Source organism: Epargyreus clarus, unplaced genomic scaffold (genome assembly GCF_041222505.1).
Source record: "Epargyreus clarus isolate Ecla_fem2 unplaced genomic scaffold, WU_Ecla_fem_2.2 ptg000015l, whole genome shotgun sequence".
NCBI lineage: Eukaryota > Metazoa > Arthropoda > Insecta > Lepidoptera > Hesperiidae > Epargyreus > Epargyreus clarus.
Genome location: NW_027332223.1, coordinates 2,247,149 through 2,273,120, shown reverse-complemented (window position 1 = coordinate 2,273,120; position 25,972 = coordinate 2,247,149). Strand labels below are relative to the sequence as shown.

The 25,972-nt window shown below is 38.7% G+C and overlaps 3 protein-coding genes across 11 annotated transcripts in view; 1 reads left to right on the top strand and 2 right to left on the bottom strand.

Annotated features, from left to right (window-relative positions):
* Positions 1 to 4,566, bottom strand: part of sky (GTPase-activating protein skywalker) — a 92,374-nt gene extending 87,808 nt beyond the window's left edge. For all 9 annotated transcript variants that reach the window (XM_073080295.1, XM_073080292.1, XM_073080290.1 and 6 more), the window contains exons 1-2: positions 4,142 to 4,566; positions 3,539 to 3,821 (exon numbers count right to left, since the gene is read on the bottom strand). In XM_073080295.1, the coding sequence (XP_072936396.1) occupies positions 3,539 to 3,650 (112 nt within the window). In that variant the 5' untranslated portion in view covers positions 3,651 to 3,821; positions 4,142 to 4,566. The remainder of the gene's footprint in view (positions 1 to 3,538; positions 3,822 to 4,141) is intronic.
* A 1,662-nt stretch (positions 4,567 to 6,228) lies between these two features.
* Positions 6,229 to 18,886, top strand: c11.1 (maestro heat like repeat family protein c11.1). Its single transcript, XM_073081252.1, has 12 exons — positions 6,229 to 6,430; positions 6,503 to 6,680; positions 7,280 to 7,451; positions 8,714 to 8,903; positions 9,096 to 11,937; positions 12,106 to 12,259; positions 12,527 to 12,787; positions 13,072 to 13,286; positions 13,752 to 13,949; positions 14,286 to 14,568; positions 14,648 to 14,885; positions 16,008 to 18,886. The coding sequence occupies exons 1-12, from the start codon at positions 6,403 to 6,405 to the stop codon at positions 16,193 to 16,195; spliced, it is 4,947 nt and encodes a 1,648-aa protein (XP_072937353.1). The 5' UTR covers positions 6,229 to 6,402; the 3' UTR covers positions 16,196 to 18,886.
* On the bottom strand, positions 18,886 to 24,914 carry LOC140747847 (uncharacterized). The gene is made up of 9 exons (XM_073080464.1): positions 24,555 to 24,914; positions 23,969 to 24,206; positions 22,965 to 23,098; positions 22,422 to 22,449; positions 21,473 to 21,775; positions 20,949 to 21,046; positions 20,317 to 20,452; positions 19,714 to 19,844; positions 18,886 to 19,113 (listed from the first exon to the last, which is right to left on the bottom strand). Exons 1-9 carry the CDS (start codon positions 24,827 to 24,829, stop codon positions 19,032 to 19,034), a joined length of 1,425 nt encoding a protein of 474 aa, XP_072936565.1. The 5' UTR covers positions 24,830 to 24,914; the 3' UTR covers positions 18,886 to 19,031.
* Between the last annotated feature and the right edge of the window lie 1,058 nt (positions 24,915 to 25,972).

Below are 25,972 nucleotides of genomic sequence, written 5' to 3'. Positions count from 1 at the left end.
AATCTCTGATCCTGCGGAAATCGCAGGACCACAAGAGGGTCAGCGGCGTTTTCTTGCTATATTAGTCACCTACTGCTGTCACCAAAACGCACAATTGTCCAGGGAAAGCCTATAATCCTTTTAAGCCCTTTTAAATAGATAGATTATTACAAGAAGTTTCTCAAAAGCTATCTATCATTGATTTGTTGAGACCCATTTTTTAAAAATAACATGAGGCTGGCGTGATATCGAATTAAGATGTCATTGAAGGTTGATGGGTCTCGTAAGACGCCCTAACCCAATACCAGAGTACAGGATCCTCAGTAACCTACATTTGTATAAAAAAGAGTTACGCCACATTTAATCCACGGAAGGTTAAACTACCAAACAATACATTATCGATAATAAATAAATCGGAGAAACTACCACATAAGGTAACCAGAAACAAAAACCGACTTGAGTTACGTTGACGGCATCAGTCATGACTTGAGGAAAATAAATCGAGACACACAAAGGGCTGGCAGAAGACCCAAGTAACTTAAGATTCACACCAACACACGAACAGTTAAACCTTCCGAATAATAAGTAACATTTCTTTTTATAACCATCGCGTAGTGTGTGCCAGGAGATACTCTGGATGTATCCGCGTCAAGTAAATATTTACTTAAGAAATAGAATATATCAAACTGTTTTCCATCATAGCAACGGCAATAACACAGAAACAGACACGCGACTGTTACATCCGTAATGTAATAAATAATATGAATTTAAATAAAAACCTTTTAAATGTTATCCATTAGTGTTTTTGCATTTTTTAAGTCACGTGCGGCAATATAGTCATTTTGCCGGTAGGCCTTATAAAGAGTTCTGAATTCCAATCATGCCAAAGGATAGTTTGCTTTAGGTTTAGGCATAGTATGTGCGACTTTGAGGTTTAATCGACAATAATGTTTTACTACTACGCTCATGTATAAATAGTAGTAACTTTTTCCTGTACTTAAAATATCAAACTTACTTTGGATTGGTCATATACACTTTGCAGAAACTAGTTTTATAGTAAATAATTGTCTAGTTATAAAATTGAAGTATAAAACGAGCAAGTGCTACCTGACGTCGGCCATAAATGCGTTACTACCACTTAGGACTAAGTTCTGCCTCGTATAAATATCTCGGCATACACATCAAGCCATTACACAGCAGCGCTTAACACTGTTGTTCTTAGGCAGACTCATACGTAGCGGTGATGAGTCCAAAGTCGAACCACGAGGATTTTACAGCCTTTAATTTGCAGAGTGATACTATTACTAATATGAAAAAACAACTATCGTGCTACGATGAATTGATGAATAAATTTTATATGTGTTTTTCTTTGATAACAGGCGTGACATCGGCAATATCATCCGACGATGCAACATTCCAGAAATAGTTATTTTATACATAGTTCGAAATATTATCGTATATATAACTAGATTATCTTTATAATTATGCGTACTTTATTTATAACATTTAATGATTATTTCCAATACGATATATTCTCGTTATTTCGATGTACACAAGGTACATGTCTGAAACATCTAATATTCCCTAGTATAGAGGATATTGAAATTCATAACCTGCAACCAATCTCGGCAATATAGACGGCATACCTACACCTCATATTAAATAATTTAATGTCACTACATATTACACTGGGTGGGAGTAACGGATTTTGATAAGGGACCTATAAATAAATATATTCATCTACAAACTTACATATAAAACGGCGTGCACGATCTTTGGAACATATTTACAAAAATATCTTCCTTGTCGAATCTAAAGTGTAGTATATTTAATACAATCGGGTCTTGGTTTACCATTACTCGATTTAGGGGCAAAGCCTGGTTATTACTCAGGACGGCAAATCGCTGCTCGGTTGCTTTCTTTCGCCGACCTAATCCTAAAAGTTCGGCAAAATCCACCACCACCTTCGGCGGCACTAGCCCCACGCTACGGGACTGCTCAAGACATAAATAATATGATGAAAGTCAATACTGAATGAGGCCATTTTCCATGTCAAGTATTTAATTAACACTGAATACCATTTGCTACTTCCAAAACTAATTAATTTATTCATGCACTATTTAATTATTAAGTCATTCATATTTCATATGGGTGTGGGCAACTAGAATATAAATAGATATTATAATTACATGTTCCTGAATACATAACTTTTATGCCAATTAAATTATTAAAAACACATTCATTAGAAATTAATGGCAATTTGTGATTTCCTTATGTACAGTCTTGTTCACAAAAATCTTAAGTCAAATTTTATTTTATTTTACCTTTACTTTACATTACTTTGAAATATACATAACATGTAATATTCATTTTGTCTAATCTTAATTTAATTAAGGAAGTTTTTGAAAAATCCCACTAATTATCACTCATTCACAACAAAGAAAACAATGACACATAATTATTGTGGTTGTTTTAGCTTCAAAAACAAAGGTTTCACGTTCTGCCAGTTAGCAGTGGCATGTAAAAAGGACATGTCTATTAAATGGCTTGGTTTATAGCAGTGACCTAATGGAAGGCACATGATTCAGGGATTTACCGCATTGTAATATTATCTCAGTCTTTGTGCATATTTGATATTTATGATATGCGTACAGAGAGCACATTATTCTTAGTATTATTATTGAATATTTTATACAATTTATTTGCCTAGTAAACAAGAATTATAGTAAAAAATTGAAAATGAAAATTGAAATTGAACTATAGCTAAAGTTAATTTAATTTTGAATATATATGATTATTAGTATAGTAATAAACATATGTTTATGAGTAAAAAATGTATGAATATATTTAATCTGTTTCATTCCAATTTAATACAATAACATTTACTTCATAGTAGCGCTGTATTGTAATAGAAAAATGTTAAGCAGATAAAAAATCAATTACATGCTCATATCAAACTGTTACATAGAAAATCTTTTTCATTAAGTAATTTAAATTTTCCGTACAATTAATTATGGCTTTGATAAGAGGCTCAATTGATAACCGAAAGAATTAAAGTCTATAGACTAGTTTTAACAGACAGTTGATAACAATTATTGATAAACATGATTTTTGGTTAATTTAACATTTGATTGATATTTTTTATATAACAAATACAATATCAGGAAAAAGGTAATAATTAAGATATTTAAAGACATAATATCTGTAGTCTGTACTATAGTGTCATTTATGATTTCTACATAGAAATATTTTTATACTAAAATTGATATAATGGTTGATATTTATAGTAGTTATACAAAGTACTGAAAACTATGTAACATGTATGTGATTTTCTTTTATTTTCAAGATGAAGGCTATTTATTCTAGATGGTAAATACACATTAAGATATTGAATATTGAATATTGAATAAGTAAAATAATATAAACTAAATTCATAAGCAATTTAACTGTTGCAAGTGAGCCATATAAAACAAAAATAAATTGCAAATGAAATCCTTGATTTATATAATTTATTAATAATGTATATTATGGTATGATTGAAATATTGAAATTAACTAACCTGGGGGGCTGTCTGTCAGGATGGTGATGCCGGTGGGGTCAACATGTGGGGGGAACGCCTCGTACAGGTCAGGCTCCTCTTCGAGCACTGCGGACAACATCGCGGAGGGCATCCCGGCTCAGCCGACACTCACACACGCACTATGACTAGACACTACACTACACTGCACACTGAGCGACCAGTCTCACCCGGAACTCACACCCGTGAGCTCCCCTGAGCCATCCCTGTCTTGCTCCTTCACCTCTCCACACCTAAGTCAAATCCTGCTGCACCATTTTTAAATCTGCAAAGGACAACAATCACTGTAGCCGTGGTCGGTGGTGCGCGGCCCTATCGCGCCGATAAGCGGTTATCGCCGACGGAGCGCCTCGTCCGCGTCTTTGGGAATCACGATTAATTATCTAATTGGATATAATTAAAACATTGTACGCATCAGCTGATTGAGCCCGCTGCCAGGAGGGGCTCGGTATTTTATAGCTATTTTAAGACCACACGGCAGCTGATCGGACGTTCTTCAATGTCAGACGTGCTTACGCGGACGAGGAACGCCCGCTTTTCGGAACGATAACTCGGCGCCGCTCCGGACTCCGGACCCATACTCACCGAAATCCTGACGATAAATGATGCGGAGCAAAATTTGCGACTCCGTATTTACCGCTTTGGAGTCCCCGCGGCGACTAACCCGAGCGGCTAGTTCCCGGCGCAACGTAATCACGGACGGGATAATAATGTTGAGTGGGAGCCGACGCTTGAGCCTCACTTAACCGATCCACACTGTACATCAAACAGATATATCGGTAACTGACCATTCGCACGGGTACATTGTGGGATCAATTCACTGATATGCGGGATGATTTGCAACCCCTGTTCCGTCTAATCGAATTATTAACGATGTATCCGGTGAAAGTCGCTCATACGTTTATTAGAATCGTTTATGTGCAGTGATCGTGTTGACACGGGGTCGATGTTCGTTTTGATTGAAAATATTCTCGCTCGGTGAACGGGACCGCACCGCACGTCGTCTACTTTATCCGATCCGATCCGATTTACATGAACGCGAATATTTCGATATCGTATAATAAGCTAGATATATAAGAACGTTACGTCGGCCACTTTCGTCCGCCAATGAGAAGCATAGACTAAATAGTAGACAAGTGATTTTGAATAATTATTGATACATTCACTGTGTAATTAAAATATTAAAAAAAATATATATAAAAATAACAAGGATATAAAAATTAAATATAAAATAAATTAGTTTAATTAGTTTATAAAAAATGAAAAATTATTCCAAATTGTAATAATAACAACTTTTAGTTGTCCTGCTTTCATATTTAAAGCTGTAATCGTTCTTCCTTCTTGTTTTTTATTGTAACCACGACTGTTATCTTTATCTTGTTTATCTAGCAGTGCAAATATTAAAATCTTTTATGACTGACACGATAAAAACGTTGTATGAAAAAGTACATTCAAAGATACCGCTCTAATGTCTGCTTAGACTAAGACACACAAACAGATTAACGATAAATATTTCCTTGCATTGATAACTTACTGTTTAAATTTACATTAAATAATAAGAACAAGCATAATAAAAAGAATATGATTAACAGTATGCAAGCGGTAATACATTTAACTTAACATTTAACACTAAATGTACAAAATTTAGCAAGTTGTAAAAGAAAATTATAAATTATAGTGCATGGCTCACGTATATCCATAGATTAGTAAAGATTACTCACTCCTAACAAGAAAATGTACCCAGTTTTGAGAATTGAAATAGTTGCGTGAAAAAGTTTTGCCACGTATCCGTGCTAAAATGTCCCTAAAATATTTGAAATAATTATTTATCTATTACGTAAATTACGTAATTATTAAGTAAATTAGTTATTTATTCGTAAATTTTCTCTAAAAATGACTTTATTGGTCAAGGATTCAAAAAAAGAACTTACTAAAATAAGCTATTTGTGGCTTCATTCAATTTCAAGGCGGCGAAGTATCTTTACTAATCTATGCGTATATCTAATATTTTTCTTTGTACCTCGGGGTTAAATATGAAATGAAGTTTATTACATGCAATCATTAAACCTTTTTCTTTTTAGTTCCTGTAATTCACATAAAAAAGTTCTATTTGACCATAGTAAATTTTCTACCATAGTATTGTAACTAGGAAAGAAATACTATTGATGGATCTTATGATTCTTATGTAAAATATCCTTATTTTATGGCATTAGCATTATTGTTATAAGTTAAAACATTGAATCCAAAAATAAACGTTTACTTTGTACATTTAAACATTGAATAATAATACTGTCGTTAGGTTATATCTGGAAAAAATAAATTTATTCTTGTATACGGTCTTATATATTTATCAGTCTTATAAATGCTTCAAAATATGGTGACAAAAGTAGTTACTAAAATATTTGTAAGCTTTAGTTGTAAATGTGTCGTCACCTTAATAATAAGGTCTTTTTTTTAAAATAACCCCAGGACATCACACTTATTTATCATTTGTAGATATTTATATTTTATTGTAACATATAAAGCTACAGTGAAATCCTGGAAATAAAAGTTTATTAAACAGAGTATAAAATATACGAATGTCCTTGAATTATGGCAACTTTACTAAATTATTGATTTGACGTTAGTGACAGTACACCGAAGGTTCTTGACAGAATGTTGTTGACGAAAGAATGATTTGACCAACTGACATTTGACAATGTATGTCATTTCACATTTCCAGATTACTCAAATTGCAGTGATTTTGTGAATACAATATTGTTTCGTTTGCGAAAAGAAAGGAAAAAGGTGCTGCGGTGATGTGCCTGTTAAAGTAATTAGTGCGTAGAAGATTGTTAAGTGGCAAGATGTCGGCGAAATTAGAGTGTTTGAAAGGTATGGATACAGGAATTATCCTGCGTAAAACATTTGTAGGACTTCTCGGACAATAAGCAATTTATTTTGCAGATACGGTGACAGTACTAATAAAAGCGAGTGGAGATAGCGATAACTCTGTAAACAACGTTGTTATTAAATCACTGACGAAGATAGCCGGTTCCTACCCAAATGAAGTGATAGAAATATTTTGCGACTTTTACACAAATACGCCTAAAGCGAATGTAACGCAGTTGGGTAATATTGTGAAGTAAGTATTATTCTAGAACTATGCAAATTGCTAGATAATTATGTCACTGTCTTATAATATTAATATTCATGTATTAAAAAATATGTTACACATGGTATTTTTTTAAATGTCTTGAATAAAAAATATAGGTCTGTTGTGACTACATATAAGATCATAAACTTGTATTTTTGAATATATTTAAATACTATTACATTAATGTAAAAGCTTGAGAAAATCTTGCATTTCAACTTAGGCCTTAAAACTTCTTTGAAAGAGGACCAATTTCCAGTTATGGGACATTAATGTAGTTGAAGAAAATGTTTGGTTGAATGTTGAAGTTTTTGGTTTGTGTATTTGCTCCATTGTAAAAACAGTTATAAAACTGAGTGTTAAGATGGTACTCAAATGTTTCTTATCCATTACAAAAGTACTCAGCAAAATCGAGAATAATAAATAGTCCTCTAATTGTTATCATAAATAAGTGGTATGCATACCAAAGAACATGTGTACAATGAGCAAATATTGATGCACCAGTAATATTAAAAATTATGTTTTAAGTGCAATTAAAACAATTATTGAGCAATAAAAAACTTTTCAATAAATAAAGTTTGAATTTGCAGGGTCTTAGAACAAACATGTGTCAACCAGGTGAAGAAGTTGGATCCCCAAGTGGCTGCAGAGCTTGTCAACGCCATGTTGCGAGCAATGACAGAGAACCCCTCCTACGAGCCGTCAGTGCAGCTTGGAGCTTCCGCGGTCCTGGTTGCTGTGGGACATGAGTATCTTGATTTGGTATGCAAAAATGCTGTTATTTTTCTGAAGCATTCCATTTTAGACCTCAGGGATAATGTTGCACCTGTAGCCGACCTCAGGTAAGAATCTTATCAGAGGTTGATTACAGATGTATATGGGTGGTAGTAACCACTTACCATCTAATGAACTGCATTCGGTCGGTTAAAAACATAAATACTATATTAGCTTGATGATACATGTTATTTACCCCTTATCCTTGCTTCTTATACCAGCCATCATGCTATTTTATAGCAAAAATACTTGTGATACTGGTAACATTAACAGTAATCAATACCGCTCGATTTCAATTACAAATACCAAAACACTGATTAAAATAATTGCAGTCCCTCTTTTTGTCATATTCAAATAAGTATATCCATATAAATTGACTTTCTACAACATTATTATTTTAGGTCAAAAATACATAAAAAATAATCATACAATAAGCTATTTCTTTTGAACACATTACAGTTACAATTATTGGATTCTGGATTAATATATATAATGCCCACAGCTTACAGATATAAAATCATTGAAAGGAAATACAGGCAAGGAGTACTTAACACAATTATAAATATTTCACACATATTAAATAACTATGGCCTTGTTGCACAAAATGGCGTCCAACAGTGCCAGATCACTGTGATTCATGATGTAAACAATATTCTCAGTATTATTTGAACCATTACCAGGCACATGATAAATGTGTAATTGTACACTTTGAACTTTTGTTATAGCAACTTTGTATTTAAAATATAATTTATAAATGAAATAACCTTCTTTCACCAATTTAATAGGATTTCAAAGATTTAAAAACATGAGATGTGACACAACTTGGGAGTAACTCAATGCTGATCTAATATGATATTGGATTATTGTCAGTGATAAAATTTCATCACATTTTATTGCTTTAAAAGCAATGGCAAACTGTTGGTTGCAATTGTTATAATTGAAAAACAACGATTAAACCTTGCTGTCTTAATGGGCAGCAAATATCTGCCATGGTTAAGCTATATTCCTCCAGTAGTCCACATTGTGGCAGAATGTTTAATTTCGCTGGCTACCCCTAGTCGCGGAAGTCATGCCCAGCATTGTAACGCTAAAGAGATTATAGTACTCGTAAGAAGCTTGAGTCATCTCTAAACGAGACAATCATCTGGTCCTTTGCTCCAATCTAATTCCATTTGCTTGCTACCATTGAGGGAAGGCAGGCAGTTATATATAAGGAAAGTAGTCTTTACACAAGCTATTCGCTTGTACAGGTCCTCCGTTCGCTAATAAACCAGCTGTCGCCAGCGTCAGTGCCGCACTACACGATCGCGCACACACTGGGCACGCTGGCGGCCGTCAACACGCACGGCGTGGTGCCGCATGTTAAGGAGGTGTTAGCGAAGATGCTGCCGCTGCTGCCCCTTGTCAAGCAGGACGGCATTAAGCAGGCATTTGCTTATGGTAGGTGTTAAGTACTAGGATCTTTAGGTTATCTCTTATCTTGATGCCGCGATGATTTTCGTCGGACAGCGAGAATTAAATATTAACAAAGTGCAAATCAACAACGATATTTTAGGAATTTTCCTCAAATGATTCCTATATTCTAGTAGGATTGTTTTTACAAATCTAATACGACTTTATTATGTTTTACAGCATTCGGACATTTCGCTGTCGCTGTTAGCGAACAGATTGGCGATAACGTAGAAAATGATAACATAACATCAATCAAAGACAATTTTGTCACGGAGTTCACAGTAATATTCGACGTGCTATACAACCAGTGGCTTCCCTCCTACGAGCCTAAAGTGTCAGAATCCGTTCTCGAGGCCCTAGGTCCTATAACGAGATTGATATCTGAAAGACAATTCAACGAAACAGTCAACAAATTTGTGCTATCGTTGCTGTCCTTGTACCGCAAACCAATGATAAACTTCTACTGTATTAGTCAATGTATATCGTATTTGCTGTCTCCATCAGCTTTGAACCCAAAATTGACGCTTAATGATAGCGTCATCAACTCCATAAACCATGTCATGTTCAATTTGGTCCTACTGGAGCCGGATTACGACCAACCTCAAACTGTTAAAAATCATTTTGAAGTCTTACGCTGCTTCGACCACATGGCCGGACAGTTTCCAGATCAAACCATAGAAGGTCTCTTGCATCAATGTAAAAATAATCAAGAGAAAGACAGAATGAAAGCTGTTATAATTCTAACCCATTTAACGACATCATCTCAAGTTTTTATTGACAATTTCTCTACTAAATTCATTGCAATTCTAAAAGTAATGACTGTGATGGAACAAGGATTAAAAATGAAAAAGCTACTCGTTAAAGCCATTGTCGGCTTGGTGTATAGAAATTGCATCGTAACAGCAGAAGACTTTGCTATGGTCGAATTTATCATAAAACACTGCGGTATTGAAATGCCGCCTCCCGCTTCAAAAATCGAAATCACTGATCTCCACGACACATGCAAGAGTTCGCTGATTCTCATGTGTAATACGGTAACGAGCGTACGAACGCAATTAAGAAATTTATTACTCAACGCACTCACTGTCGATGAATTTACACCCTCGATGTCAACGGTCAGTCACTGCCTAACGTCGCTTCTACAAAATAACTCTGCGGTAATTGTCGACGATGAAACAGAAAAGTTGGAGAAGATAGAGATGAAATGCTCGCCCGATTTGGTTTTCGTCCGATGTCTAACCCATGTAGTAGATACTGATCAAACAGAAAGGAACAAAAACCTGCTTGTCTTTCTGGAAGAATTCTCAGGGGATGTTCATAAGAATTTGAAGAATTCATGGACAGTTGAGATCCAGAGATTATTAAAATTTGTAGAAAAGAACGAATCTAAGGAGCAATGGCATGGAATGTTATTGGACTTACTGGTGTCTGCAGTGGAACAAGTGAACAGCAACAAATGGGTTGAATCTATATCCTCTTTGATTTCAAAGCAGGTGCTCACAAAGAAACAAGGACCTATGATCAAGGGGGTATCCTTGCAATACCTTGCAATATTGTCCTGCCACATGTCTAATGCTGCTGTTGTTGAAAGCGTTTTAAAGATTATTCTCCTCGCACTCAAATCCATTCCCATGGAAAGCGTGCATTATGTCAGTAAAGCCGTAGGAATTGCTTCAAGGCAGCATGGTGAATTCATTCTTAATGAACTTGACGCAATTTACAAAGAAAACGAAGCTAAACGCGGAAACAAGCTGCTAAACTTCCTTTCGGCTAGAAACTCCAAAAATGAGATGGAGCTGGCTATCGTAAAGTTTGCGGTAATAACATGTTACGGCAAGGTAGCTTCAGAGTGTCTGGATGTTCACGTGCTAGCAAGACTGGGGGATAACGTGACATCGATATTGTTTGACATTTTAAAATCAAATCCTCCATTCGACCTGTGTAATGCCAGTATCACAACGCTATACGATATCAGCAAGGCCCTCCACCCCGCGTCTCATCATAATGTCGCTTTAAGAAATCGATGGCAGCTTCTGAATGCGGTTTTAGAACAAATATACAATTCCAATCTGGATAAACGAAATGTCGAATTATATCCAATAATAGTAAAAGCTTCGAAGGCACTAACGAAGTTGCAGAAAGGAATTTTACCAGAAGAAAGAAATACAATACTGCGAGTTCTGTTCAACAGTATATTCGGAGAATTGTCCTCTTTCAAGCGAAAATACGAGATCGAAGGGAATGGTCACAAAAATGATCTCTTGGCGAAAACGTTGAACGATTCTCTGACTCTATTACACTCTTTAATTAGAGAACTAATAATCCAATCGACATGTCTGAGCACAATAGACGATTTAGTTGGATTATTGACAGATTGGATTCGGAATGATAATGATGAAATCCGGACTGCCTCGGTGCTAATCCTGCAAGTCGTGTTTGATTCTTACATCAAAAATGTGAAACTAAACTATGAAACACCCAGTAAATTCGGTCAAATGGGTTACTTACTAGGCCTTATCATACCAGGAGTGGCTGATACGAACTTCCCTGTAAGATTGACCACAGTGGACTGTATCAAGCTAATAATTCAGATTCAAGATTTGTACGAAGGCCATACAGTGGAACCGGAGGACGAATGCATGGCTAACCTATCCCAACTTCAGAACAATATACTCACGAATGACCTCACCATGATAACTGATTACTGCATGAAGTTATGTGACACTATATCCGTGAAAATTCCGCACCACCATACAATGCAGTTTATAGAAAGTCTGCTAGAAGGTTACGATGACCAAGAGCTTCGAAGTGTAGGCATAAGTGCTATTCTAGATGCCTATTTCATAAAGAAGGGTCAGGACTTATTCCAAAACATTGAGAGGATCGTGGAAGTGATGTTGGCGACGATGGATGCAGTTTCCGAAACGGCGAATAGATTAATGAAGCCGCTCACCTCGTTGACGCGTCACCATTCCAACGCCGTGACGGCTGTGCTGCTGGGGCAAAAAATACCATTGAAACCGTAAGTTCATTTATTAAGTAACGTTTTTATTTCCACTTTAATTTGATGAGTAAGTTTTCATATTCGATAATCGTTCATATGACTAGTTTTGCATGTGATTTTTTTTTATATCTATATAATTTTTCCAGCGAAAAGTTAAAAAAATACTAGAAGCTTATATATTTTTAGATGCGTTGTATCCAGCTGGCGTTACTTGGCCAAGGATGAAAGCTTGTCGGTAGCGATCGTCGACAACTTCCTCAGGATGATGACGTCCATAGAGCTTTATGAGGACCCTTATCACATAACCGAGAACCATATAGCAGCACTCCAACCGCTCACTGTGAGTAAGATCTAGTACTACTTAATTTGCAATACTAATGATTAATTGAGACTTTCTGATGGTAAGACGACAAACGAATGTACAACAACTTGAGGTTCATCATAAATGTACTGCTTTCCTTGTGGACCAAGTAGAAATGCCGTATTATTTGCCTCGACACCGCTATTATTAGCCAGAAATAGATGTTGTGGCAGTGCATCTAGTCATGAAGGTCTTACCATCCTCAATTGATTGTTAATTATTTATTTTTTATCTTTCCAAATGCAGTTAGTGAGTGCTCTAGGAGAGATGTTGCAAGAGGATTCGATGCGACCCATTTGCATAGAGAAGTTCTCGGAACTGTTCTCCGTGCTATACACAACCCTGGCGTGCTATATTGAAGCAGAACCCCCCGCATACTCGGTGCCTAATAGCAAGGGCCAGGAGAGGCTCGGCTACGTGCCCAATAGGGAGGCGATACGGTTGTCTCCAGCGAAGATCACAGTCAATACCTTCAATGCGTTCCTTGAACAGGCTGATTGTCATAAGGTTAGTATTTAACACATTTTGTTATTATATAGGTAATCGATAAATGAACAGGCAAGAAATTGATGGAGGATTTGGTACGATTTCAATAGATGCAATCTTCGCTTTAGGATTTAAGTTTTTTAACAGTGTGGGCTCTTCGGGTAGAGCAATGAAATGTTTTTGTTAAATTAAGAAATAAATTAATGAAGTATTAAATAAATGAATGATAGATTATAACAAATGAATGAATGAATGAGTAAATGAATAATACATAAATAATTTAATAAATAAACGACCATCTGTAGGTAAAGGAGGCGTGTTCGCTGTGCCTGTCGGTGGAGCACGGCGACAGCGCGGCCACGCTGCTGGAGCTGGCGCCGCTGCTGGGCGGCGCGCTGGCCCGCGCGCGGCCGCCGCAGCTGGCGCGCCTGCTGGCCCGCCTCGCGCAGTACGCGCGCTCGCCGCTGCCGCCGCACCGCACCGCCGCGCTCGTGCTGCTCGCGGACCTGCTCAACTACAGGTACGGCCCGCGCCGAACTTCTAGTCCGCTCTGAAGTTAATGCCCGCAGGTGTCAGTCAGAGTCAAAGTGGTCGAACACGACTATGTTACTAGCATTGTAAGGGCTCACTAATGGGCACCTTTTTTCGGAGGGCCAGAGCAGACGCCGAGGGGGGAGGGGTAGGACTGTCTTCGTCCCGCCTATATCTACAATTTGCTATTGCGACGTGACTCGTTCCTATATTCGGAGCGGACTAGCGGTTTGGCGCGGACTCTACGTGCGATGCGAGCTGGAGCGTGGGGCAGGGCCACACTGCTGGAACTGTCGCTGCAGATGCAGCAGTGTTATAATAATGGAAATGCCTACCAACACTTACACTATAATCTTTTTGTAACACAAATAAAATGTTCAAAGGGAATATTGAACATTTTATTTGTAATTTTATTTTGAAATGTCAATAACCATGTAATTGTAACCATGTCCAGGTGCAACGACAACCCGCTCCTGATCGAGACGGTGCTGGCGACGCTGAACACGGGCTGGAAGGACTCGGAGCCGCGCGTGCGGGCGGCGTGCCTGCGCGGCGCCGCCAACATCGCGCAGCTGCAGCGCGAGCACCGCGCGCAGGCGCTGCCGCACGCGCTCGCCGCGCTCAGCCAGGGCGTCGACGCTCAGAAGACGCAGTGAGTGTGATATATTTTTTTTAAATCAAATCATTTTTTTTATTCAAAATTGGTTCTTTACAGCGCACTTTTTGAATGTCAATACAATCACTTCAAAAGGTATTTCGTTATGGAGAAGAAAAAGCGAAAGAAACTCCAACTTTGTGGTAAATGTTGGACCTATGTCCTTTTCTGGACCCCTAAGCGTGTGCACAAAATTTCATGACAATGGGTTATGTAGTTAAGGCGTGAAAGCGTTACAAACAAAAGACACCCACATTCGCATTTATAATATTAGTAAGAATTGTATACATCAAACCCTTTGTCATTAAGTAACAACAATTTCGTCTATTCCAGGTCACCAATAGATAACGTGCCTCTCGCAGCAATCCAAGGTCTCAGCCGATTGCTGACGGAAACCGAGGAACTGGACAAGGAGTTCGACCGCGAGCTGGTCTCCATCTCCCAGAAGATCCGCCCCTTTATGAACACGGACTGCGCTCAGCTCAGGGAGAACTCTATACGACTGTTCGGTATCATCGCCGGCAGGGTCAACTCGGAGGCGCTGGTGGATCAATCTATCGCGTCTCTACCCTGCTTCTTGCTGCATTTGTGTGATAATAATCCTGCTGTTGTTAGGGTGAGTAATATAATAGCAGTTTGTCCTTATGGGGGATTCCCGTTATATCTCTGTGCTTACAAAAACATATTTATGACAGGCGAGCAAGTTCACCCTGCGCTCGGTGTTCCGCACGATGGGCGTGCCGCGGTCGTCGGAGTTTGCGCAGGCGCACCTGGTGGACGAGGGCCGGCTGTACCTGGACGAGTTCCTGGCGGCGCTGCTGCGGCAGCTGGCGGCCGAGCGCCCCGCCGCCGCCGCGCGCGCGCTGCCCGCCGCCGGCAACTACCTGCACTGCGCGCGCGACGAGCTGCGCCCGCACGCGCCGCTGCTGCTGGGTGAGTGTGTGTGTGCGGCGAGTGTCCGCACTGCGCCGCCGGCAACTACCTGCACTGCGCGCGCGACGAGCTGCGCCCGCACGCGCCGCTGCTGCTGGGTGAGTGTGTGTGTGCGGCGAGTGTCCGCACTGCGCCGCCGGCAACTACCTGCACTGCGCGCGCGACGAGCTGCGCCCGCACGCGCCGCTGCTGCTGGGTGAGTGTGTGTGTGCGGCGAGTGTCCGCACTGCGCCGCCGGCAACTACCTGCACTGCGCGCGCGACGAGCTGCGCCCGCACGCGCCGCTGCTGCTGGGTGAGTGTGTGTGTGCGGCGAGTGTCCGCACTGCGCCGCCGGCAACTACCTGCACTGCGCGCGCGACGAGCTGCGCCCGCACGCGCCGCTGCTGCTGGGTGAGTGTGTGTGTGCGGCGAGTGTCCGCACTGCGCCGCCGGCAACTACCTGCACTGCGCGCGCGACGAGCTGCGCCCGCACGCGCCGCTGCTGCTGGGTGAGTGTGTGTGTGCGGCGAGTGTCCGCACTGCGCCGCCGGCAACTACCTGCACTGCGCGCGCGACGAGCTGCGCCCGCACGCGCCGCTGCTGCTGGGTGAGTGTGTGTGTGCGGCGAGTGTCCGCACTGCGCCGCCGGCAACTACCTGCACTGCGCGCGCGACGAGCTGCGCCCGCACGCGCCGCTGCTGCTGGGTGAGTGTGTGTGTGCGGCGAGTGTCCGCACTGCGCCGCCGGCAACTACCTGCACTGCGCGCGCGACGAGCTGCGCCCGCACGCGCCGCTGCTGCTGGGTGAGTGTGTGTGTGCGGCGAGTGTCCGCACTGCGCCGCCGGCAACTACCTGCACTGCGCGCGCGACGAGCTGCGCCCGCACGCGCCGCTGCTGCTGGGTGAGTGTGTGTGTGTATGTGTGTGTGCGTGCGGGAGTCTGTGAGCGAGTGCGTGCGTAAGTGTGTCCTGTGCGTGCGTGAGTGTGTGTGCGTGCGTACGTCGTACGACGAGCTCTACAGTATTTCTACAGGCCACGTCATACGAATGCTGTTCGCGCTTTATTGCTTTACGCGCGATGACCTTGTAATTTTGTTGTAAAACAAAAATTCTCCTTGTATCTTATCGAACACATCTTCCAGGTCTCCTGTACGCGGAGCTGTACCGCATCAAGGAGAAGCACCCCGAGGAGTGCGAGCTGGACCCGGACGTGACGCGTACGGCGCGGGCTCGCCTGCTGCAGCTGCTGAAGGACGGCAGCGCGCCGGTGCGGCAGAACGCGGCGCTCGCGCTCGCCAACATCTGCCTGCTGGACGCGCTGGACGGATGACCGCGGGGCGCGCCGCTGCGGCTGGTCCAGCTCGGCAGCCGGAACTACCTCGTCAGGATGAGCAGGACCAAGAAGGATATTGTCACGTTGCGGAAGTATCGTGAGTGCGAGTAATCTCTGCCTTTGCTTTGTATTTATTGTTGTATGTAGGATTCTGGTGCGTGCTTTCATAATTCTTCTTATTGCTTGACTGAATTAGCAGAAATTTTGTTTTGTGCTTATGGAAATCCATGGATGTCTCTTAATTATAATCAGAACCCTTTTTTTTATCAAATTTCATTTTAAAGAATCAAACAATCCCTCTCTTAAATCTTCAGACTATATTTTCACACTTTGTTGGATTTTCACATAAAAATAATCCTGAATTTTCTAGTTTCTCTTTTATGAAGAATTCATTGACGCTTATAAAAACTAGTGTTGATTATAAATAAGTTAAACAATGTAATTTCTTAGCATGTATCAACTTTTATCTGCTTGGTCTTTTTCTCTCTTATTACGATCAAAAGTGAGTTTAAATAACTAGACGTCATAAACACGATTTAAAATATAAATACGATATATGAATTAACCATTCTTCAGAACTCGAATATAAAACTTCGAATTGATGCAAATGTTGCTTCGCTTTATACGCTAAGTTTATAAAATAAATATAAATAACGGCTAAACAGCAATAAATAATATATAAAATTAAGTATACCATAATATTGGTATACTTCATTCTTCTACATTAAATATACTCTAAAAAAAGACATAAAATGTACATTTAATAATAATATTGAAAGTAATGTCTAAATGTTATGTAGATGAATGTAGATTGACTGAATTATTTGAAAATCATAAGAAATCTAAAAAATGGGTATACTGACGGTGAAATAAATAAAAAACAACGAAATATTTAAGCTGCAAATGAATTATATTGTTGGAATATTATACGTCTATCTGTTATTAATGTTATTGAAGCGAAGGGCATTTGGGATGGAATCACGAGACTGAATGTTGTTTTAAAAGTTGAAATGTTGGTACTGAATATGCATTAAATTGGATTGGATAGTTTGAGAGTATATTTATCAAAGATATTACAAGTCTTGAAAAATTCCACGAGTTTTAATTGGCGTGTACGTAGGAGACGCTACGTATATGTGCGTTTATACTCTAAGTACGCGTCGTTCAAAAAGCGAGTAGATTATTCCAAGACCACTTAGTCTGCTGACTTTCGCGAACTTCCTCTATCGAAGGTGGCTCGGAGCGTTGTTAAAGTCAAATAGATTTCCTCTTAAGGCGAGCGCCTTCGAGTGCACGGTCAACCGTCGCTTATCGAAGGCGCCCGAATAGTCGACAGTCGATTATCGACTGCGAACTCAGATGGTTGGCGCTTTCGACGAGCTAGCTAATTCGCTTAACGACCTGGTTAAAATGATTCTTAATACACAGACGATGTAATATCTTTGATTATTGTTAGGGAGGCTGACAGGCAGTTGGCTAATATCGCAACAGTCGAAAGTTGCTGGGGGACTGTTTTTACTCCAGCCGCTGAAAGAATGCTTTCCTGACGTCTGGACTTTTAGCTCACGAGTGTCGCAATCGTAAGCTATAGCATTCAAGCATACATTAAAACTGGTGCTGTTACAGACTCGCGTATTTCAGTGGCCAGACTTTGGTATCTCATGCAGGCGCGTAGACAAATAGATCAATCAACCGTTAACAGATTTCTTGAATAAAAGTAAATACGTCGTTGTCGTGGAATAACCGATTACTCAGTAAATTAAGCGATAACAGAGTCCTATGCAACCTTATTTCACGCGATAGTAGCCAATGAGCAGTTAGCCTGAGGGTATCGATATATTTAGGCAGTAAGATGTTAGAATGCTGAGCAATAGAATATTTAGTCGAGGAAAAATTTTTACATGTCTCGTTTCAAATTAGGATTTTTCATTTTCATTAGTATTCTTGTTTCTCTTTTTTATTTGTTATTATTTCGATTGCCTCAAAAGGACTCAACGTACATATTAGGCCCGTTACTGATATCTAATCAATCATGAATCTAAAGTAGATTTTTTTTTACATAAAAATTGTTAAACTGCGACCTTTGCTAGACAAAAACTGGTTAACATTGATTTAATATTAGTAACAAGCTTAAATTTCTAATCTTAGTATTGTATGCTCTTTAAGTTGAGGTTTAGTAACATTTTGTAGAAAATAGAAAACATGAGTATTTTTACAAACAATTTAAATCGAGACATGTTAAAATTTGATCCTAAGAAGGATACTGATAGAAGCATTCTCAGGTAATGAAGCAAGTGTACGTACTCGCGAATGCTTTATTAAGTACTCACCTTTTAAGAGGTATTTTATGTAGCTTAGTGAATTATAAGCTAACTGATGTGATATTTATTTAAAATGACGCTTTATGCATTTCGCTGAGGGCTGCCGAGTATTGGTAATGCAGTCAATTGAAATTTATATAATTATGTTACTTATTGTTATTATAATGACGAAATTTTCAAAAAATATTCCAATGTTATGTGTAATTAGTTAAGGATGAAATAAAATATGAATAATCGAATAAATTAAGGCATTTGTTGGCAGAGTTTGAATTATTATTAAGTATAAATAAGTCATATTATGTATTTATATTTTTTCAGAGTAGGCAAAAGTGATTTTTCTCGGATATATATTTCTTGTATTTTTAAGTTTAAAAATAACACATCATTTCTAATGGTTTGTATTATCTTCGAAATATATATTTGGACAATTTTGTTATAACTTTGTCTCTTGACTTGTATAAATATTTGTTTTCTTTTTTTTTTCAATATAAATCTAATAAATGTAAGAAATGTTATTGCATAGTGTTGCGTTTCATTTTCTTCAGCATTTTCATGTTGTACTCCCGCGCCGCTGTATTGTTACATACCTTACACCTGCAACATTTAAAAACAATTTAAATTCTATTATTATTTGTTTTTGAACCACTTCCTAATAAATGGAGGTTTAATTTTGTCTGTAATAATGATTTTGTAATTATACCAATGTTAAGTTGACTTTTAGTTCGTCGTGATTTGAATTTTTGTTCAATGAAACATTAGGTACCTATATAATTGGAACTTACACTTTTGCAACAATTCTAGATTGGTATATAATAATTAATCTAATACTATTTTACTGCTAAACACCGAACTAAGCCCCATTCAAAGATAATGTTTTTTTTTTATAATGCAAGAGTAGCAGACGAGCATGCAGTCCACCTGTTGGTAAGTGGCTACTGCCGCCCATGGACATCTGTAATCAACCCCAGATAAGATTAGATATTCCTACCTGAGGTCGGCCACAGATGCGCCGCTACCCCCGAGGACTAAGCTGGAACGCCTCGGAAAAGTCTGTCAGCAGCGCCTAACACTGCTGTTATTAGGTAGAAATAGGTGTGGCGGTGGTGCCGCCGGAGTCGAACCACAAAGGGTTCTACCACCTTCAACCTAGGTTAGTTCCTAGCTGGCAAAATACATTTATATTTAGGTGCTTACTGAGTATTGAGGCCGAGGTAGAAGTCCCTTTTAGGGTCGCAGTAGCCACGCAGCTGCCGCGAGTCCCACGACACCGAATCCATGCGCCACTCCGGCGATATGTACGGGAATTGCCACTTCTCTATCGCTATCTGATACATTATACATTTGGGTTACGAATACGAATGAGTTATAGTATAGTTATATCTACTGTTTTTTTTTGGGTAAAATGTCTAATAAACCCGTATGAACTCTACAGAGCTTCAACAATAGAAATTGCAACAAGTGTTTGCGCTAATGTCTTTAGATCTAATCATTCCCATAGACGATTTAGCAAAGTACATAAGGAGCCACCTCACATAAAGTGAATATTTTTCGTAGTTGAAAAAAAGTTGATGCAAATGTTTTCGTCCCAAACTTAGATTAGTAGTAGTAGTCTATGCCCCCAAAAGGTAAAACGATAGGTTATCGTTTTTATATATAGGTATATATGTATATCTACGTCTGTGTCTCTGCTGTCTGTCCGTCCGTTACAGGGCTCTATCTGTTAAACCGTAATAGATAGACACTAAGTATGATTTCAAAGCAAAATTTAATATTTACATTTATACTGAATTTTCTTACCGGATTAACTGGTGATAATTTGTCTGTTAATGGTGCTTTCACTTGGGCCGCTTGCTTGTGTTCCGAGGCGATACCCAAAACCATGGCATTCTTCGCGGATGTTGTGTATGCTTCTTTTATTAGAAGCTCTCGTTTACTGGTCAGCGAAGAAATAGTTTATAAACAAAATAAATTCGAATAATATTATAGACAGTATTCAAAAACAATTTACATAGTATTAAAATATAACTATTTCAGATGGAATTTCCGCGCTAAATACAATTCTCACGCCAAGAGCGTTTTTTTCTTTTTCTAATTTATGCTAATGCATATAATCGTGTAACGCATACAGCCAGTGACTATATAGATGGGCACTGTATAGATTTCAAAGACATCTAAGTATGACCTCCTGCCATCCAGACAGACAGACACCCTAGCTACGACGCTAGAAATACTAAATATTGTAATGAACTAGCAGTCGAACCACATCGTTACCTTCCGTAGTACCTATCCGTTTTACTTGTTTAATTACAAACTTTATTTTAGAAATAATTAATCAAAAATTCAACATAAGAACAATTATTGTTACTTACATTCATATAATATTATATGTCATATAAATAGTAAGTACTGTTATTTTATATGCTACTTACTGCTGTTCCTCGATGTCGTCCATGCTGATCGCGGGTACCATGACCAGCCGCGGACGGGTAGCTCGCACTTGCTCCTTATCTAGGTCTTCAAGTTTTTCCTGGAGTTTATAATATATTCAGTTTTATTTACATTCAAAATACGTTATTTGACGATGGCGGACCACTTCTTGGTTCTATTTGGGTGGTCAGCAATTCGCTACTTTGGTTAAATAAGCTTAATAAATAAGTTTTAGTTTTAGCAGTGTTATCAAGACTTTACGACGAAACTTAAATAATACTCAAATCCTACTTTAGGTTGTCCCTGGACACTAATTAATACCATCAGGAGGATTATAGGTAAACTCGTTTGCAACTCCCTTACACAACAAGCTTTATTAGACAGTAACCAATACCTATTACCTACCTACCCTCTTTAAGAGTCTGCAAAAGAAGTTGCCGGGTCTTGGTCTTCTGGACATGGGTGTCTACCAAAATTTACCCTAGTTTACTTAAGTTGGGCATAAAATGATTTGAAAGAAACTTACATAGCGCACTTGAACTTTTCTTGGATCTGTTCGCACCACTTCCTTCGGCTTCAGTAAGAAGTCTATGGGCAAGTAAGGAGTCTTCCAGTCTGTCATGGTATGGATGTCCTTCAGAGGCGGTGGTCTTATCCTTAAGCATTTCGGTTTCTCCTTGTAAAGCGTCTTCTTTATATCCATTATTGCACCGTCACGAAAATCGGTCTTCATAGTAGTTTCATAGTTAAACAACATTAAATCGTAGCGCGGGTCATTTTCAGACATTTTCAGTAAAGTTAAATATGTATTTAGTAAAGAATCCATGTTCTAGTTTAAATAATCCAAAATAAAGTGAAACACAAAATAAATAAATAATTATAATTCAAGTTACCAAAGGTGCTCTTCGATATATGTAAAATAAATGTCACAATGCAAATGACAAATATCACAACGAACATGTTAAAAATAAAAATAGATTCAAAATTTATTATCTGTCTGCATACACTATTTAAAATAACATAATAATAACAATTTTCAATTACCCACTTACGCACAGTATGTTTTAATACTCACACTTCCTGTGCCGCCTGTTTTTGAGTACTGTAACGTAGGTAGGAACGGGTACAAAACAAATACAGGTCTGTGGTAGGAACATAACAAATAGGAACATAAATAATCTACGGTTAATTGCAAAAGTTATAGGCAGTTAAAATAATTATTGCTCTCCACCTACTAATTCTTAAATCAATTTATTCATACACAATTACAATGTAGGTAGTAAATCTTTAACAAGTTAAATAAACTTATATAAAACTAGTAAATATTAAAAATAAATTGTCACTACTCTAAGGTCATACCCTACTTTTACTGATCCGACCCATAGTATAATTAGTATTTCGTAACATATGTTATAAATGTTTTTTCACGCAGCTTAGTGCTTCATTTGACGCAACATTTTCCTATGTGCTTCTACTGTCGCGGATTCAGTACACGCGCTGCATCTGAAAGGTACGTTAAGTTAGTTTTATCCATTAAAAAATAATTATGTATTTGGGTACAGTATGTCAGTACAACATAGACGTTTCAGCTGTCCTCCCTTCATGATATCAGAGGACAAAAGATATCAGAGAACGACACCAGATAAACTTAATCAAGTTGATGCAGTGATAAGCATGTAAGTAGGTAAAACATGCACGCATGCAGGTAAATCTATGAGACTTTCCAAAAAAGGTGTAAAAAGAGCTCTCCTTTAAAGCGGGTGACTCCTTTGATGTTGCAAATGTGGCGACGGTAACTACTCACTTCCCATCAAGTGACCCGTCTACCATATCAATAAATATACTTGTGCAAGAAAATAATTTACTTATAGAAGTATATTCTATGATATGACACAATTTAAAAGAATCCTATGCAATCAGGCATTTTATATTTAAAAAAAAATATATTACTTCTAATAATAATATTTTTTAGTCTCCATTCGAGCTCCGAAATATATATTATGTATAAATAAACTTACTTGGGTAACTTTTCTCTCCGCCAGAAGTCCCTGGTGGGGTCACAGAAGCCCCTCACCTGCTTCCCGTCCCACGACACGGAGTCCATGCGCCACTCCGGAGGCACCACTGGTGGTTGCAACTTCTGTAGCACTATCTGGATATGCCAAAACTTGCAATTTACTTCAGGTTTTACACAATACAGTCTTATACAACACGCTATTATTAAATAGGTAATCCATTTTGTGTTTTTTACGACACGTCACTTTGTCGACGCTTACCGAAGTAGGACCGACTCGAGGCGACCGGCGGGTTGCAATGTCACATTTATAATACAAACAGCAGGTAGTACAACAATTCTAATTATACAAATGGCGGGTTGTACAAAATTCAAAATTGATGGATGGTAGAACGAATATGGTTGAATCGAGGAACTACCACCGCCATACCCATTTGTAAATTTGCGTTTCGGTTAAAGGGTGTGAAAGTCGACTGACATACCTACATACGAGTATAAGGCGACTATTTTAGTCACAGTAGAAACGTATCTGTAAATAGGTGGAACTCTTGTTCCATAGGGAGTCAGTCCTGTAAACAATGGACATTGGATATCTCATGTCTAGTAGTATGTATATCGGTAATGCGTATCTACTTACCATCAGATGAACTGTATACTCGTTAGTTACTTCAATGTTATTAAACAATCCAGTATACGCAGTGATAGCTTAGTGGTTAAGAAACTCGGCCTCTTGACCGAGGGGTCCGAGGTTCAAATCTCAGGCACCTTTGATTTTTCAAAGTTATGTGCGTATTACAAATTAATTATCACTTGCTTAAAACCGATGATGGAAAACATGGTAAGGAAACCTGCATACTTGTGAAATCTTAAAAAAAATCTAAGGTATGTGAAGTCTACCAATTCGCACCTGGCCAGCGCGGTGGACTATGGCCTAATCCTTCTCATTCGGAGACGAGACCCGTGCCCAGCCAGGACAGTAATGGGTTGACGATGAAACAATCCACTAACCGGATTTGCCGGTGCGGCGTGTCTGGGGAGGGGCGCGGCGAGCCCGGCGCGGAGGGTGACGGCCTCCCGCGTGGCGCGCGTCGTCTCGCTGGTGTACATGTCGCGGCACAGCAGGGCGCGGGCGCGTGGGTCCTCGACGTCGTCCATACTCACCGCGGGCGTCATCACCAACCGTGGTCTAGTCTGCTGTACTGACGCGCGGTCTATGTCTTCCGGGCTTTCCTTGAGTTGTACATAGAGTTATGACGGTTTGTAGGTTGTCGATTTGATTTGCGGTAAGCTTCAGGGAGCCATTAAACTTAGTTTATGGGGTATTAATCGTTAACTAGAGCCTCGTAGAGCGAGCAGTAAACTAAACTACAAATGTTAGACTATAATTGCAGTGCCAATATAGCAATTACTTATAAGGCTTGAAATTTAATCGCAAGGCTGCACATGGACTGACTGATGGTAAAAGTGCTTACATGCTCTTTCACACTTTATAAATGAATCCTTCTATTACCGAAATCGATTAAGTTACAAGTGTTTTTCAATATTACCAATTTCACTTCTATCAAGAACGAAATGTTCACACGATTATGTCTACAGACCAGATTGACTTACATAACGTTGTTGCACTTCATAAGGATTAGTCCTAATGATTTCCTTCGGTTTGTGCAACAGGTTAAAAGGGAAAGTGTTCTTCCAGGCGGTCAAAGTTTGAGTGTCCTTAACCTCTGCCGGAGGTCGGGAGATTCGCGACGTCTTCTCCTTGTATTCTGTTTTCACCAAGGCTGGTATTGGAACTGCCTTGAACGAGGTCTTGTATGTCGTCTCGTAGTTGAATAGCATACATTCAGCCCTTTGCTTAACGTGTGGCATTCTTATATTTTCTAGAATATTATATTTACTTTAAAAGGATGTTTACGTAAATATTAACACGTTTGGCATTCACTTCCACGGTCTGTCAAACTGACACGTAAGTACATAATTTTTTTATATGTATTTTGTTAGGGCGTTCGCAACTTTTCACGAAGCGGATGTCCGCAGCCGCAATAGAAAGTTTTAAATTAGGTCTGCATGAAAGTTTTGCCGTCATAAACCTATTGAAAATTTTATATATAAAATTCTCCTGTCACAAAGTTAGTCGGTACTGCTCTGACACGGCTTTAATGATTTTCACCAAATTTTATATGCATATTCAGTAGGTCTGAGAATCGGTGAATCTATTTTTATACCTCTAACACAACATTTACCGTGTCAGCTAGTAAGCATATAAAATTCATCATTCAGATTTCTGCTTGATCGGCATCAAGCCCTGACGGGTATGATGACGTCACGAATATTGTTAAATAAAACCAACTTCTTTAATTTTATATTTAAAGGCCGTTAATATTATTCTGGGGGTAGACATTAGGTATAGGTAAGTACATAAAGAAAACCATTATAATACCAACGATTTATTTGAAATCACCAAATAAATTACACCAAAACTTTGTGAACTAAAGACAATAATATAGAAATAAATAACATTATCACAAAACAGGTAATATACAACAAAATGTGCGGTTATAATATTGCAGAAGGATTTACCTTCTTACAATAACTGCCGTTCATAAATCGGCAGTAAGAAAGATAAGATCGATTAAATTCGGTTTTGTTTGGCTTTTTTCATTGGTCGCATCTGCAGACAGCTTAAATTACTTTATTATCATTTTTTGATATAAGACAGTATTTACCTGTGATTTATATAATGCGTGCATATATATGCGTATTCGGTAGATTGCATAATTACGATTTGTTTAAATTATATTTTTGGACGATATTCTAAAAATAAATTGAAATGTGTAACATAATATGATCTAATTAATATAATGAGTAATACAAAATGAAAACCAAAATAGCATTTATATAACACATATTTTTGAATTCAATACAGTGGTAATATTTATAAAATCCGACACAATATTCTACATATCCGAACATAGCCGATTTTATCCGATCATTTCTTTCTTGCGTATAAAA

What these genes read in the sequence shown, in the direction of transcription:
- LOC140747847 (XM_073080464.1), bottom strand. Translation starts at nt 24,829, where the DNA reads ATGCCACACGTTAAGCAAAGGGCTGAATGTATGCTATTCAACTACGAG. An exon ending in ACGCCGCACCGGCAAATCCG is followed by an intron (nt 23,099 to 23,968) that starts GTTAGTGGATTG and finishes TGGCATATCCAG; the next exon opens with ATAGTGCTACAGAAGTTGCA. An exon ending in CGTGTACTGAATCCGCGACA is followed by an intron (nt 21,776 to 22,421) that starts GTAGAAGCACAT and finishes TATTTAAACTAG; the next exon opens with AACATGGATTCTTTACTAAA.
- c11.1 (XM_073081252.1), top strand. Translation starts at nt 6,403, where the DNA reads ATGTCGGCGAAATTAGAGTGTTTGAAAG. An exon ending in GTCGACGCTCAGAAGACGCA is followed by an intron (nt 13,950 to 14,285) that starts GTGAGTGTGATA and finishes CGTCTATTCCAG; the next exon opens with GTCACCAATAGATAACGTGC. An exon ending in GCACGCGCCGCTGCTGCTGG is followed by an intron (nt 14,886 to 16,007) that starts GTGAGTGTGTGT and finishes CACATCTTCCAG; the next exon opens with GTCTCCTGTACGCGGAGCTG.